The sequence below is a fragment of the Osmerus eperlanus genome, chromosome 23 (assembly GCF_963692335.1).
Source record: "Osmerus eperlanus chromosome 23, fOsmEpe2.1, whole genome shotgun sequence".
NCBI classification, from domain to species: Eukaryota; Metazoa; Chordata; class Actinopteri; order Osmeriformes; family Osmeridae; genus Osmerus; species Osmerus eperlanus.
The window spans coordinates 450,827-466,086 of NC_085040.1; the positions used below are offsets into that span (position 1 = coordinate 450,827).

Consider the following 15,260-nt stretch of genomic DNA (forward strand, 5'->3'; position numbering starts at 1 on the left):
CACCTTTATTATTCCTTTACTGGTTGGCTGGACATTACACTCCATACCATATTAACATGCCCCAAAGAACACAATACATCATTAGAGAGAGAGAGAGAACGAGAGAGGAAATGAGAAAAAATGAAATAATAGAGAGAGTGATAAAAACCGACAGGGAGTCAGAAGGAGAGGGGGGGAGAAAGAGGGAGGGTGGAGAAGGAGAGGAAGAGTGATGTACCAGACATGAAGGAGGGGAGGAGGAGGGGTAAAAGGATTCAAGGAAGAGGGTGAGCGAAAGAAAACAAAGTTGGATCAGGAGAGAGCGATGGAAGTTGAACCACACGGTCGGTTCTCCCTCCTCGAGTCATAGACTTCAGGAGTTGAGAGATGGTGAGATACACCCTCAACATGAGATAAATACTGCGACCAAAATCCAACCAACGCCGTATACGTCCTGAACCTCTCGGGTCTGTCATCGTACTGAGAGGAAAAATTGCAAAAATAAACCTGGCCCTGTAGTTAAGTAGGCCTAATAGAGATATATCTGCACTCTGTTATTTTATTGTTCAGCTTGCCGTATTTAGCTAGCTGCTGTGATTGATATGTTGACGTCGCACTGTCAAAAAGAGTGGATTGTTTAAGTAGAAACGATTACTATAGGAAATCTCGCTTCCTTCTAACTTGCAGGCAGCGGCGTTCGTTGATCATTAATCACTTTGAAAATGTTTCCACTAGGCTAAATAAGATCCAACTATCATGTAGGAACAAGAGTGAAGTGTTTATACTCAATGACGCCCTCCCTCTCCAGTGATCCACATGCCTTACGAGGTTTTCGTTCAAACGATCGTTTCAAGAGATTGTCTTAGTGAAATATTTTGTCTAAACCTTAACAAAACACATGGAGAATGTACCCCTTCCTCTGAGATTAGGTCAGCTCTACAAGTAGGACAAACATGATCTGCAACCAAATATAGGAAAGTATGTCCTAGTTGACCGATCCAAGAGAGGGCAAGAGTGGTTTGAGTTGAATAATGCATGTTTTCTGTCCAGACAAGATAAACTAAGAGTGACACGAAAGCAGATGAACTCCCTAACTGGGTCAAAAGAAAATTCAAGGGGTTTGTAACTTTGGAGCCACTAGTTGGATAAACATGGATCCATAGACCTCGCCGAGGGTTAAAATTAGAAGTCTGGCATGGCTTTCGGAATTTTACAGAACTGGACCGACAAGAAAACGATGCGCGGCAGTTTTTAGATGTGTGTTTAGAGAAGGATGTAATTCAATTTTGATTGGAATGTCCAGTGTTCATTTTTACATAATGAGAATATAAAAAACAATGTACGAGAAAAGATTAAGAATTCTGAGAGGTTGCGGAGCTCCAAAAAATTTAATTGTTGCTGTGCTTGACCATAGACTAATTAATAACTGCTGGACCAACGTACTTAAAATAGATTATCAAATTATTCCACGAGCCAATATATTTAATTACACAAGTAAAAATCATTTTATTTCATTTCAATATTTTACAAATATTCTGAAATATTTTCCCAGTCCTTATCACCATAGTGATAGTGAAGTGGTATTAATAGGCCTATATTAAACATTAGACCTCCATTGCTTTATTTGGCAATTCAACTTAGCAAACCGTGTCACTAATATATCACAAGTAAATTCATGAATTAATATAATTAATGACAATATACAGCAGAATGTGAATTTAAAAGCAACATATTGCAATGTTAGAATAGATCATTTCCACTGAATAAGGTCTAACATGTATTGGAATATAGATATTCAGCAGATGCTTGATCTTGTTCTATGATAAACACAATACAATCCAGAACTTCCCTTTAAAAGCAGCGATTCCAAAATTAACATCCCCAATTATTTTCGTCCTCCGGAACAGTGATATTAAAATGGTGGACTTCTGGTTTGAGACGGCTGATTGACTTAGATTAAAGTTAAAAGACGTTGACTTAACAACCGAGGAAAGAAAGAAGGTTTTGCTGTGGGGCTTCCTGTTGACCTCTGACCCTCACAGAACCCGTAGCTCACAAGGTTCCAGAGTTCTAGAGCTTGGCCCGGAGAGAACCCACCTCTGGCTTGTCGGAACAGAACTCTTTCCACCAGGACGGCCGTTCTAGAACCTTGTTCCCCTGCATCACGGTGGACCACAAGTTCTTGTACAGCTGGAACACAGAGAACAACAGGATGTGTTAGAGGTGGTAGGGGTGTGTGTGTGTCTGTGTGTGTGTGTCTGACCTAGCAAACCCCTCCAGTCCACTCACTAACAGTCAGACTAATCACTAGTACACATTAGAACCGGATGTTTGTGTGTGTGTAACACGTAGGTTACGGCCTCCAAAGATTTAGAAAGCTTTACTGTCCGTTCTTGATGGGAAAGTACGTTAAAATAAACATAAACATCTGTGTGTGTGTGTGTGTGTGTGTGTGTGTGTGTGTGTGATTAGACCCAGACCTCATCTTCACTCTCCCCCTCACATCTCTCCAGTATTAATCACAAAACAACCAGACTCCATGGGTTAAAACGTGACCACAGCAGCAGAGTGATAGCTGCATGCATAGTTGCTGTTTATGAGTTGATGGCTTCAGTAAATCTGGGTTAATGAAAGTTCTGGAAAGCGGTTGTGATGAATGATGAGTTGAGCAGCTTGAGTAATGCTGACTACTACAGACAATATTTACAAAAACAACGTCTGTGTTTTTCTCAAAGTAGAATACGCATAAACACAAACGGTTCCAATGTGGATCAGTGATTTGCTACACTGTGAGTGGACTGAAGTGGTTGCTACATGAGAGACACACACACTTATGTAACTGGGTTGCCAGAATAATAACTCTTCAGATCTTTGACATCACACACACACACACACACACACTATGGTGGTGGTTAGGGTTAGGTGGGGGTCATAGAACAACTCTCACACGCACACACAACGATGGTGACAAACTACACTGTGTCGTAAAGACACACAGTCTCTCTTGCCCTCACTCCCCTCAGTTCTGAGTCCAGTCCCCTGACTAGGGACCTCAGTCTGACTCCCCCCAGCTTCCCTGCGCCTTCCAGAACTCCGCTCTAAGGAACATTCCGGAACTCCCCCATGATTCCGGGAGCCTCATTGTGGAGCCGGGCGTCGGAGCGACACCTCCCTGACCTCATCTGGCCCATCCCCAATTTACCGGGAGTTTGTCGTTAACGGATGTAGATAGCTACGGCTCTGGCTCGTGCTGAAAGGCCAAAGTTGAGAAGACCGGAGGGAGTGTGTGAGGAGAAGGACTGGAGACAGACTGAAGGAGAGACCAGCTCACAGTGTGTGAGGAGGACTGGAGACAGACTGAGGGAGAGACCAGCTCACAGTGTGTGAGGAGGACTGGAGACAGACTGAGGGAGAGACCAGCTCACAGTGTGTGAGGAGGACTGGAGACAGACTTAGGGAGAGACCAGCTCACAGTGTGTGAGGAGGACTGGAGACAGACTGAGGGAGAGACCAGCTCCCAGTGTGTGAGGAGGACTGGAGACAGACTGAGGGAGAGACCAGCTCACAGTGTGTGAGGAGGACTGGAGACAGACTGAGGGAGAGACCAGCTCACAGTGTGTGAGGAGGACTGGAGACAGACTGAAGGAGAGACCAGCTCACAGTGTGTGAGGAGGACTGGAGACAGACTGAGGGAGAGACCAGCTCACAGTGTGTGAGGAGGACTGGAGACAGACTGAGAGAGAGACCAGCTCACAGTGTGTGAGGAGGACTGGAGACAGACTGAGGGAGAGACCAGCTCACAGTGTGTGAGGAGGACTGGAGACTGACTGAGAGAGAGACCAGCTCACAGTGTGTGAGGAGGACTGGAGACAGACTGAGGGAGAGACCAGCTCACAGTGTGTGAGGAGGACTGGAGACAGACTGAGGGAGAGACCAGCTCACAGTGTGTGAGGAGGACTGGAGACAGACTGAGAGAGAGACCAGCTCACAGTGTGAGGAGGACTGGAGACAGACTGAGGGAGAGACCAGCTCCCAGTGTGTGAGGAGGACTGGAGACAGACTGAGGAAGAGACCAGCTCCCAGTGTGTGAGGAGGACTGGAGACAGACTGAGAGAGAGACCAGCTCACAGTGTGTGAGGAGGACTGGAGACAGACTGAGGGAGAGACCAGCTCCCAGTGTGTGAGGAGGACTGGAGACAGACTGAGGGAGAGACCAGCTCACAGTGTGTGAGGAGGACTGGAGACTGACTGAGAGAGAGACCAGCTCACAGTGTGTGAGGAGGACTGGAGACAGACTGAGGGAGAGACCAGCTCACAGTGTGTGAGGAAGACTGGAGACAGACTGAGGGAGAGACCAGCTCCCAGTGTGTGAGGAGGACTGGAGACAGACTGAGAGAGAGACCAGCTCACAGTGTGTGAGGAGGACTGGAGACAGACTGAGGGAGAGACCAGCTCCCAGTGTGTGAGGAGGACTGGAGACAGACTGAGGGAGAGACCAGCTCCCAGTGTGTGAGGAGGACTGGAGACTGACTGAGAGAGAGACCAGCTCACAGTGTGTGAGGAGGACTGGAGACAGATGCACGTTCAGTCTTACTCATCTGCCCACGTTTACTTTAACGCCCCCGAGGGGCAAATATCAACCTGCCGACCACTGAACACACTGGGCATCACCATCGTCCTACACACACACACACACACACACACACACACACACACACACACACACACACACACACACACACAGTGTGTGCAGCATCTTCCAGTAACACACAGAGAGGAGCCAGAGGCTGCAGTCATCTTCCAGTAACACAGAGAGTGATCCCACTGTAAACAGACGTGATCCCAGACTGACCCAAGTGTGTCAGCCAGCACAGGGTCACGAGAGTGGGGAGAGCGTGCGTACATGTGTGTGGATATAAAAAAGAGAGAGGGGAGTAAAATAGCAAAGAAAGAAAGAGGCCTCTTTGTGTGTGTGTACTGTGTGTGTGTGTGTACTGTGTGTGTACTGTGTGTGTGCTTTGTTAGTCCGGCTGTCTGGACAGTGAATTCAGGATGCAGTGTTTTCCCTCTCTGAAGACTAACAGCTGTTTCGTGCACCAGCGTGTCGGAAAACATCTGCAACAACACATCCTTAGAGAACCTCCATCGCCCGGTAGGGGAAGCACACAGGGGTGGAGCTTAACGGAGGACCGCTGTAAAACTGTCTGCAGCACATGCTGTCTGCAGGTGCTGCAGACACTCTGCTGTTGGGCTTGATATGGTGTCGTGGACGCTGTGGCATTTCCTCCTGTTCACACGCACACCAGAGTCCCTGAGCTGAGGCGCGCTGACTCCACCCGGCTGGGGTGGGCTTTGGCTGGCTTAAGAGTCAAAACCAGGTCGCCCCAAAAAGCCTTTTTTCTTCTTTTTCTAGTTAGTCAGGGCTGAGACAGATCTGAGTGGATTGAGGAGGAGTGTAGGGGTGGAGGAGTGTAGGGGTGGATGTGGAGGGGTGGAGGAGCTTATACAGTCTTACCTCTCCGTCTGCCTTGCCGATGGGCGAGTTGAGGATGAAGTCCGGGGGGGCGATGGCATCTACCAGGGTCACAGCCTCATCCTTCAGCTGGGGGAGGAGAGGGAGGGAGGGGAGAGTGATGGAGGGAGGAGAGAGAGGGAGGGAGGGGAGAGTTGTATAGTTGAGATAGATGGAGAGGGAGAGAGAGATTATTTAAGAAAGAAAGAAAGAAAGAAAGAAAAGCAAGCTAGAGAAAAAGCAAGAACCAAAGAAATGAGTAAACATGTGGTGATTCTGTACCAGAGAGCAGAGAGTGAGGATGGCGATCTGGACTGTTTCAGCCGGCTCCCTCCCAGAGACGTAAGCACCTGCAGGAACACAGCAGCGTCACAGAACAACCTCAGGACAACCTCAGGAGAACCTCAGGACAACCTCAGGACAACCTCAGGACAACCTCAGGACAACCTCAGGAGAACCTCAGGAGAACCTCAGGTGACCACAGACAGCAGGCTTCAGGATTCACAATAAAAACAACTATCAACTATCTAACAACTATTGGTGAAAAGTCTCGACACAGTACAGGTAAGGACTGACCCTGGTACAGCTAAAGACTGACCCTGGTACAGGTAAGGACTGACCCTGGTACAGCTAAAGACTGACCCTGGTACAGCTAAGGACCCTGGTACAGGTAAGGACTGACCCTGGTACAGGTAAGGACTGACCCTGGTACAGATAAGGACTGACCCTGGTACAGCTAAGGACTGACCCTGGTACAGGTAAGGACTGACCCTGGTACAGATAAGGACTGACCCTGGTACAGCTAAGGACTGACCCTGGTACAGATAAGGACTGACCCTGGTACAGCTAAAGACTGACCCTGGTACAGCTAAGGACTGACCCTGGTACAGCTAAGGACTGACCCTGGTACAGCTAAAGACTGACCCTGGTACAGCTAAGGACTGACCCTGGTACAGCTAAGGACTGACCCTGGTACAGCTAAAGACTGACCCTGGTACAGCTAAAGACTGACCCTGGTACAGCTAAGGACTGACCCTGGTACAGCTAAAGACTGACCCTGGTACAGCTAAGGACTGACCCTGGTACAGCTAAGGACTGACCCTGGTACAGCTAAAGACTGACCCTGGTACAGCTAAAGACTGACCCTGGTACAGCTAAGGACTGACCCTGGTACAGCTAAAGACTGACCCTGGTACAGGTAAAGACTGACCCTGGTACAGCTAAAGACTGACCCTGGTACAGGTAAGGACTGACCCTGGTACAGCTAAGGACTGACCCTGGTACAGCTAAAGACTGACCCTGGTACAGCTAAGGACTGACCCTGGTACAGCTAAGGACTGACCCTGGTACAGGTAAGGACTGACCCTGGTACAGGTAAGGACTGACCCTGGTACAGCTAAGGACTGACCCTGGTACAGGTAAGGACTGACCCTGGTACAGCTAAGGACTGACCCTGGTACAGCTAAGGACTGACCCTGGTACAGCGTGGCCATGTGGTTACTGAGGCTCCAGAGGCCGTAGAGGCAGCAGAGGCGCTGCAGGACTGGTCTGAGTTCAGCCGGGGTGTCCTCGTCTCTCGTCAGGTCATGGAACCTTTGCAGGACCGTGTGCTCGATGTAGACGATGGCCAGAGAGCGGGAGTAGTACACCTGCGCACACACACACACACACACACACACACACACACACACACACACACACAGATTCACACATGCGTGTGCGCAGACAACCACACAGAGAAATATGTGAGGGCCTCACACACAGATCACTTCACGCACTCACACCTCACAAGCAGAATTAGTCACCTGATCGCTTCTTTCAACACACACGTCTTGTGGCAGCCCTGGCTCCCCTGCCAGGGGAGACACACACACACACACACACACACACACACACACACACGCCCTGCTCTGAACAGCGCGAGTTGAGGGTGTGTTCCTGCTTGTTGACATCAGGTGCCGTTCGACGTGGACACGCTCTCTCCAGCCTGGCTGGTTCTGTCCAGACTCACACATGTGGTTCAACTTATGATGTCGCAGACATGCTCCCTCTGTTGAGCCTGGGGTCATCGTGAGGGGCTGGGTGACATCATTGCGTGATGTTATTGCACGAGTGTGTGTGTGACATCATTGCGTGTGCTTGTGTGTGTTGTGACTGTAACAGTATCTAGAGGAATGCCAGATCTGGTCATAGCGAAGGATTAGGTCATTGAGGATGACGCTGTGTGTGTGTGTGTGTGTTTGCACGAGCATGTGTATGTTTTGAGCAGATTACGTACACCAAAGTAATACAGGATAAAGCTTCCAGTCTTACAAAGCAATACAACCTTTCTGTGTGTGTGTGTGTGTGTGTGGTACCATATGTGGCACATGCTGACAGTAAAACGATGAAGATGATTGGATTTGGGTTGGTGCATGTCGACAGAGACAGAACACTGCCTTGGTCTGTAGTCAAGCAGGGACACAACAGCCCCTCTGATCGAGGATGAGGAGGGTGGTGATGAAGAGCGTAGAGAGCGTGCTCAGTCTGAGGCCTCTGCTGGAGTGAGGGGGTGAGTGTGCGAGGAGGTGTTTGGTTTGGCCGACCGGACACGAGGCGTGATGTTGTCCTTATCTAAACCCTCTATGCAGCCAGCGTGTGTGTGTGTCTTTAAGTGTGTGTCACTGTGTGTGTGTCACTGTGTGTGTGTGTGTGTCACTGTGTGTGTGTCACTGTGTGTGTGTCACTGTGTGTGTGTGTGTGTGTGAGCAGGAGCGTGGGACAGGATCTTTGTGCCAGTCTCAGGAAGGACGGGCAGACAGGACTGGCCGGTCACACAACACTGGCACTGGGAACAGGACTGTGGTAACTGGATGACAATGTGTGTGTGTGTGGGTGTGCGCATCTGTGTGTGAGTGTACATCTGTGTGTGTGTCTACATGTGTGTGAGTGTGCATCTGTGTGTGTGTGTCTACGTGTGTGTGTGTGTTTCTTACCTGGCTGTTGTTGCGGGCCTCAAAGTCGGCCTTCCCAGAGTCCCTCTCCTGTGCCAGCCTCATGTCACTCGCCCTCAGCAGGAAACACACCAACCACCTGTACGCTGCCAGGGGAACTGAGGAGAGGAGAAGGGGGGGGGGAGAGGAGAGGGAGGAGAGGAGAGGAGGGGGGGGAGAGGAGGGGGGGGAGGAGGAGAGGGGAGCAGGAGGAGGAGGAGAGGATAGAAAAGGAGTTAGGGTTTTGTTAGGCCATTACAATTGGGGAAGTGTGTGAGAGTGAGAGAGAGAGAGAAGAGCTTAGAAAGACCAAATGTGTGTGTGTGTCTGTTGGTGTGTCCAAGCTCTCCTCACGCTGTTGCAGGTGTGTGTGTGTGTGTGTGTTTCCACAGCTTCCCAAGTCATGGCACTCAGGCCAGTCAGTGACATCATCAGTAACCCCGCCCAGTCCAGACCGACTGAGCGGGCCATCTGGGTCTGTAGCGTTACTCACTGAGCAGAAACACCAGGAAGTCAGACCAGGAAGTCAGACCAGGAAGTCAGACCAGGAAGTCAGACCAGGAAGTCAGACCCCTCATATGAGGCAGACGACCCTAATACACACGTGGATAGAACGAACAATCTGTTGTCGTAGAAACGTTTGAAATGTGAAGCTGGTCGTTCCAAAGCAACGTTCAGAGGGAGGGTGAGTGGTGTGATGTCAATAAAGGACCCAGATGTCTGGCATGTGTGAACAAGAGACCTGCGCCAAGCTACACACACACACACACGCTTTGTGCTTGAAAAAGGAGTTGCCTGCCTGTGTGCTTCACCCTGGAAGGGCATTTGACCTCAGTGGGAAAACACTGCAGAACACAGGAGATGCATAAGGTTGAGTGTGTGAGTGTGTGTGTGTATGTGTGTGTGGTACCTGCAGAGTCCATACACTCCTCCACGGTGGCAGCAGTGAACCTGGTCTCCAGGATGTTGTTGATGTCGTCCAGGAAGTTGACAGACTCCAGCGGAGATTCTATTTTCACGTTGTCTACACACACAAACACACAGAACCCCAATTCACGACCATATATACTGTATATTATAAACACCTGAGGCTGACAATGATTGTGTGAGTGTGTGTGTGTGTGGTCACCGTGCTGTGAGGTGTAGCTCAGCAGGTAGTTGCTGGTCTGCTGCAGCAGGACGTTGTTGTCTCCTTCATACGTGCAGTTAGGGTCGTTGTCGTTCCGGATGTCTCCAAGGCGGTTCACTAGGGGGCAAGGACGCAAGGGTAGGACACAAGGCTAGGAGGCAAGGGTAAGAGACTAAGAGACTAGGAGGCTAGGAGACTAGGAGGCGAGGACACTAAGAGACTAGGAGGCGAGGAGACTAGGAGGCGAGGAGGCTAGGAGACTAGGGGGCTAGGAGGCGTCAGGTACTCACTGGCCAGGTATCCGTGGCCCCCACAGGCCTCCCTGCACTCCTGGATGCCCCTCTGGGCTGTCCAGGAGCCCAGGGGCTTACTGGAGCAGGACAGGGCATGGATCTCTCTGCCCAGCTCTGCCTGAGGGGGAGAGAGAGAGAAACAGAGATCATGCTGATGTCCCATCTTCTTCTTCTTCCCTCCTGCTCTTTATTTAAATGTTCTACATATCCCTCTCTCCCTCCTCACCTGTCTGTCGCTCTTGTCCCTCATCATCATTCCGATCTGCAGCTCCACAAAGTTCATGAAGAGGGACTTGGAGAAGTGGTCCAGGGCGTAAACAGCCGCCAGGTAAGGGATCAGCCGCCATTGCTGCCAGCGACACACAGGGAGTCAGGCCTGCCTGGTCTCTCGTACCCTTCCTCTCTCTTATTCTCCTTTCCTGATCCCTCCCTCTCTCCTCCCCTCTCTACCACCCACTCCTCTCCCCTCCCCTCCCCTCCCCTCCCCCACCTGCAGCTGGTACTCCAGTACAGGGATTTCCTCCGTGTCTCTGGGCCCAAACTGCCGGCGCGTTGCGGAGAAGCGGATTGCCACGGTGATGGCCAGCTTGAGGTTGACCACTGCCATCCTGGAGATGGACACCCTGCCCCCGGACAGGGCACCCAGGGATGCCCCGAAACGCTTGTTAGGGTCCTGGGGGGTGGGGGGGGTGGGGTGGGGGGGGTGGGGGGGTGGAGGGGGGGGGAGGGGAGGGAGACAGAGAAGGAATTAACATTCTGATCCACTTAATTCTTGCCTGTGTGTGTGTATGTGTATAGTGTGTGTGTGTATATATGTGTATAGTGTGTGTGTATATAGTGTGTGTGTATGTGTATAGTGTGTGTGTGTAGTGTGTGTGTATATATGTGTATAGTGTATGTGTATAGTGTGTGTGTATATATATGTGTATAGTGTGTGTGTATATAGTGTGTGTGTATGTGTATAGTGTGTGTGTGTAGTGTGTGTGTATGTGTATAGTGTGTGTGTATATAGTGTATGTGTATAGTGTGTGTGTGTGTAGTGTGTGTGTGTGTCTCCCCTGACTTTATTTGTTTTCTCTGATACCTCCTCTCGTCTAGTTCCCATCATTAACTCTAACAGAGCCCCAAACTCCCTCTCTGCCCCCTTCCTCTCTCTCCTCTCCCCTCCCCTCTCTGCCCCCTTCCTCTCTCTCCTCTCCCCTCCCCTCTCTGCCCCCTTCCTCTCTCTCCTCTCCCCTCCCCTCTCTGCCCCCTTCCTCTCTCTCCTCTCCCCTCCCCTCTCTGCCCCCTTCCTCTCTCTCCTCTCCCCTCCCCTCTCTGCCCCCTTCCTCTCTCTCCTCTCCCCTCCTCTGTGTTAGTTTGGAGGGAGGTGCCCCAGGGCGCCGGGCGTGGAGGTCTGACACCAGAACGTTTGTTTTCCTGCTCTTCACTGCACATCCCTCTGTCCCTCCAGAACAGGCATCCTGCCATGGTCCACACAGGAAGAAACCCTAGCCTGGCTCCACACACACACACACACACACACACACACACACATACACACACACACACAACCTAGCTACACACACACACATCAGTGAGGGGTGATGGGACCCATCAGCTCAATCTGTCACGGATCCAAGAGGGAAAAGGAAGGTGGAGGACTGAAGGGTGGGGGTGGAGGACTGAAGGGTGGGGGTGGAGGACTGAAGGGTGGGGGTGGAGGACTGAAGGATGGGGGTGGAGGACTGAAGGGTGGGGGTGGAGGACTGAAGGGTGGGGGTGGAGGACTGAAGGGTGGGGGTGGAGGACTGAAGGATGGGGGTGGAGGACTGAAGGATGGGGGGGAGGGATGGATTTAGAGGGATGGAGAGAAGGTGGATTCTCTTTAGGAATGGAGAGATTCATAGAGGGATGGATGGAGGGGCAGGGAGGCTTCCTTGTGTACCTTGAAGGGAGTGACGTAGCGTCCTTCAGGCGTGACGTCCCCCGTCTTGTTGAGCAGGTTCTCTCGAGGGATCCTCACGTGGTGGAACAAGGCAAACCTAGAGAGAGAGAGAGGAGACAGAGAGAGAGTCAAAGAACAGTAAACCCTCATTCCATAGAACTTCTTCCTTTGCTGAAATTCTAGAAGCGAACACTGTCTATTCCAGCAGCACAGGCTGGCGCTGCCCTCTAGTGGCTACACAGGAGCACGAACACACTTAAACAATACTTCAGTAGTGCAACAGAAGTGTCAACAACTGGTCTTCGGACCCCTGTCTTCTCCTGGGTCCTGTGTGGGTGGACCTACCCGTTGTCCAGGCCGTTCTGACCCAGCTTCTTGCCCATGTCCCCCACCAGAACCCCGGGCATGGCCAGCAGGGTCCTGGGGTCCCTCACCTGGGAGAGGAACAACAGAGAACAGACCTCAGCATGTCCACATCCACACAGATCAGGAGATGTTTGGTACACTGTAGCACTGAGAGAGGAGAACAGGGGGGAGGAGAACAGCAGAGGAGAACAGGGGAGAGGAGAACAGCAGAGGAGAACAGGGGGGAGGAGAACAGCAGAGGAGAACAGGGGGGAGGAGAACAGGGGGGAGGAGAACAGGGGGGAGGAGAACAGGGGGGAGGAGAACAGGGGAGAGGAGAACAGGGGGGAGTAGAACAGGGGAGAGGAGAACAGGGGGGAGGAGAACAGGGGAGAGGAGAGCAGGGGAGAGGAGGAGAAGAGCACAACAGGAGAGGAGAGACATCCAGTACCTGGACCACGAAGGAGTGCAGCCCGTGGCAGGCCCCGTCGGGGGTGTACAGCTGGGCGTACACCACGGCATGAGTGGCCGTCTTCCCCAGGTTTCCCACCCAGAACTTAGCAGCCTCGAAGTCTGGGGAGTGGATCACAAACTCCTGGAAGCAACACACGGTTTCACACGAGGAGGAGAAGAAGATGTTCAGTGAGGTGTGTGTGAGGGGGGGTTAGGTGTGTACTTCACGGTGTGTGTGTGTGTGTGTGTGTGTGAGGGGGACCAGGCCAGAGGGGATCCCTCCACCCACCTGTGTTGAGGGATCGTATTTGGCTGTCGTCCTCATGGCCCTAGTGTTGCTGCCATGGCTCAACTCTGTCAACGCAAAACACCCAAATGTCTACGGAGAGGGGGGGGTGGGGGAGGGGGGGGAGAGAGAGGGAGAGAGGGAGAGAGAGAGAGGGAGAGAGACATGAACAGGTGCAGCACAGGAGGCCAACTAGGTGACCAGTGGGTTAGATTTGTAGCTGCCGTTCCATGCTGCCTTTGTTGAAACAGACCAGCGCTACGTTATAAATGTGCTTCTCAAACTGTCACGTACAGCCCTAGAAAAAGTGTTTTAGTTACAACAGTGTAACCTTTCTGATGAGGATAAGAGGCTATAAAATGGGAATGTTAGATAAAAGTAGACCATTGGCCAAAGGGCATATTTGCATGAGAGGTTGAACTGAAATAGCATAACAGCAAGGACACTAATAACCCCTGAGTTACATGTCGATTTCCATGATTTTGCAAACCCTAGACCGCAGGAAATTAAGGGAATATGTGTGTGTTTTGTGTGTGTGTGTTTGTGTAGAAGACTGTGTGTTTATATGTGTAGAAGTGTGTGTGTGTCATGTACATGTGAAGTTATATTACCATCATGTCTTCTGTGTTTTGAACAAATGAGTTATGTCTCTGTGATCCCGAGTTGGCCACAGTGGACCCAAACATCTGAAAACACAACAGAACACACAGATATAGAATGGAATAGAACAGAAAGGAATGGAACTGGAATATGGCAGATTAGAACAGAATTTGGGTTCACAGTCTCAATCCACAAGTTTATCTCAGGGAACGTTCTAGAACCAGGAACATTCCGCATGGTAAAGACAATGCCAGCACTTTGCTGAGTGGCCTTGACAAGCACAAAAGAAGAGGACAGTCGACCTGTTTGTCAGCCCAATGGAAGACCTTCTGACAACAGTCACCAGTAAATCTGTATATAACACACCCTAACTTATAACCCTAACCCATATTATGTTACGTGCTATAAGTGGTGTTAACCCAACATGGCAAAGGGAGCTCACCCCCTTGTTGAGGAAGTACTTGGCGCCCACGGACCAATCGTAGCTCCCCAGGCAGTCGTTGAGGATCACAGTCTTCCAAGGGTTCTGCATGATGTCATCGCGGGTCAGGAAGTCGTACCGGAACAGCTGCTTGACCCTGCGGAACGTCAGCTCTCGCATCGTCTCCAGGGAAACGTCCTCTCCCGGCTGGCGAGCGAACAGTGGGTCGTTTTCTAGCGTGGTGTAGACGTGTCGCTGTAGGGTTAGGGTTAAAGCCAGCGCCCGGTCAGAGACAGACAGGGGTTAAGGTCATGCTTACAACTAGGGTGACCAGATTTGAGTTTGTGAAAAAGAGGACACTTCCGTCGTGACGACGGGGGAAGGGGGGGCAGGGGGGGGGGGGGGGGGGCGGGTGTGCTGGTCGTGTATTGCATGCTGCACATGGGGCCATTAAATTACATGCATTGATGTGTTGACATGGTTGGTGTCTGCTTGTTGTGTGGTTATTGTGCGGTTGTTGTGTAGCTGTTTCATAGCCTACCTTGAAAGCCATTACATCCTCTCCCTCCATGAAGAGAACCATGTCCTTCCTGTTGAAAGAGGCTCTCTTCCTGTACAGGTCCAGGGGCCCGCTGGGGAGGTCTGCAAGGCCGTGGTCAGGCTTCTCTCCCTGATCCGACTTGGCCTCCATGAAGTCACCAGGGACACTCATGCCGCGTAAGGCACTTGGTTCTTCCCGCGAAATGCGATTTTACCGAGCTATTACAAAAGGAAAAGAAACAATGGTATCTGACTCGGGCAAAATTATTACTGCGAAAGTCCTCTCCCACAAAGTGAGACAGAGGGAGGGGGGGCGGAGGGCATGGACGTTCGAGTCACGTACAACTATTATCACAACGATCAAAGTTCAATTTTAATTCAGTTCTAATAACCAACCATTACATCAAGCCGTAATGTATTATATAGTCCAGAAAATACAACTGTCATCCAATGTGAATGACTAGATAAGTTTAACTGTGTTTACTAACTGTACACTGCAGTGTATAGGCTAACTGGAAGTTTGATAACAGCATCTCAAGTCATAGGTTAGTGCAGCTACGTAACCTAGTGAAAACATCGCCCTTTTCCTAAAATTATTTTATGAATCAGTTCGAAACGCATCCATGGTTAGTGTTTTTACGGAAAAAATATCTGTTGAACAATTTTAATAAAGGACACATGTAAAAACAGCAAACAGTTTAACTTGTCACTCACCCACTGTTGTGGACCTGGAGCGATCTGCTAGAGCGTAGTGCTAAATGACGCATGCTTTGTGCGACGGATTTGTTGTGGTTCTCAAAAAA

The 15,260-nt window shown here is 50.7% G+C and overlaps 1 protein-coding gene across 1 annotated transcript; it reads right to left on the reverse strand.

The window, feature by feature from the left end:
• Positions 1–1,627: 1,627 nt before the first annotated feature.
• acox3 (acyl-CoA oxidase 3, pristanoyl) lies at positions 1,628–15,260 on the reverse strand. The gene is made up of 18 exons (XM_062449017.1): positions 15,172–15,260; positions 14,459–14,676; positions 13,939–14,172; positions 13,508–13,582; positions 12,900–12,989; positions 12,609–12,752; positions 12,158–12,246; positions 11,813–11,909; positions 10,376–10,558; positions 10,112–10,234; positions 9,883–10,003; positions 9,593–9,709; positions 9,374–9,487; positions 8,467–8,582; positions 6,966–7,140; positions 5,774–5,841; positions 5,495–5,581; positions 1,628–2,169 (listed from the first exon to the last, which is right to left on the reverse strand). Exons 2-18 carry the CDS (start codon positions 14,627–14,629, stop codon positions 2,050–2,052), a joined length of 2,124 nt encoding a protein of 707 aa, XP_062305001.1. The 5' UTR covers positions 14,630–14,676; positions 15,172–15,260; the 3' UTR covers positions 1,628–2,049.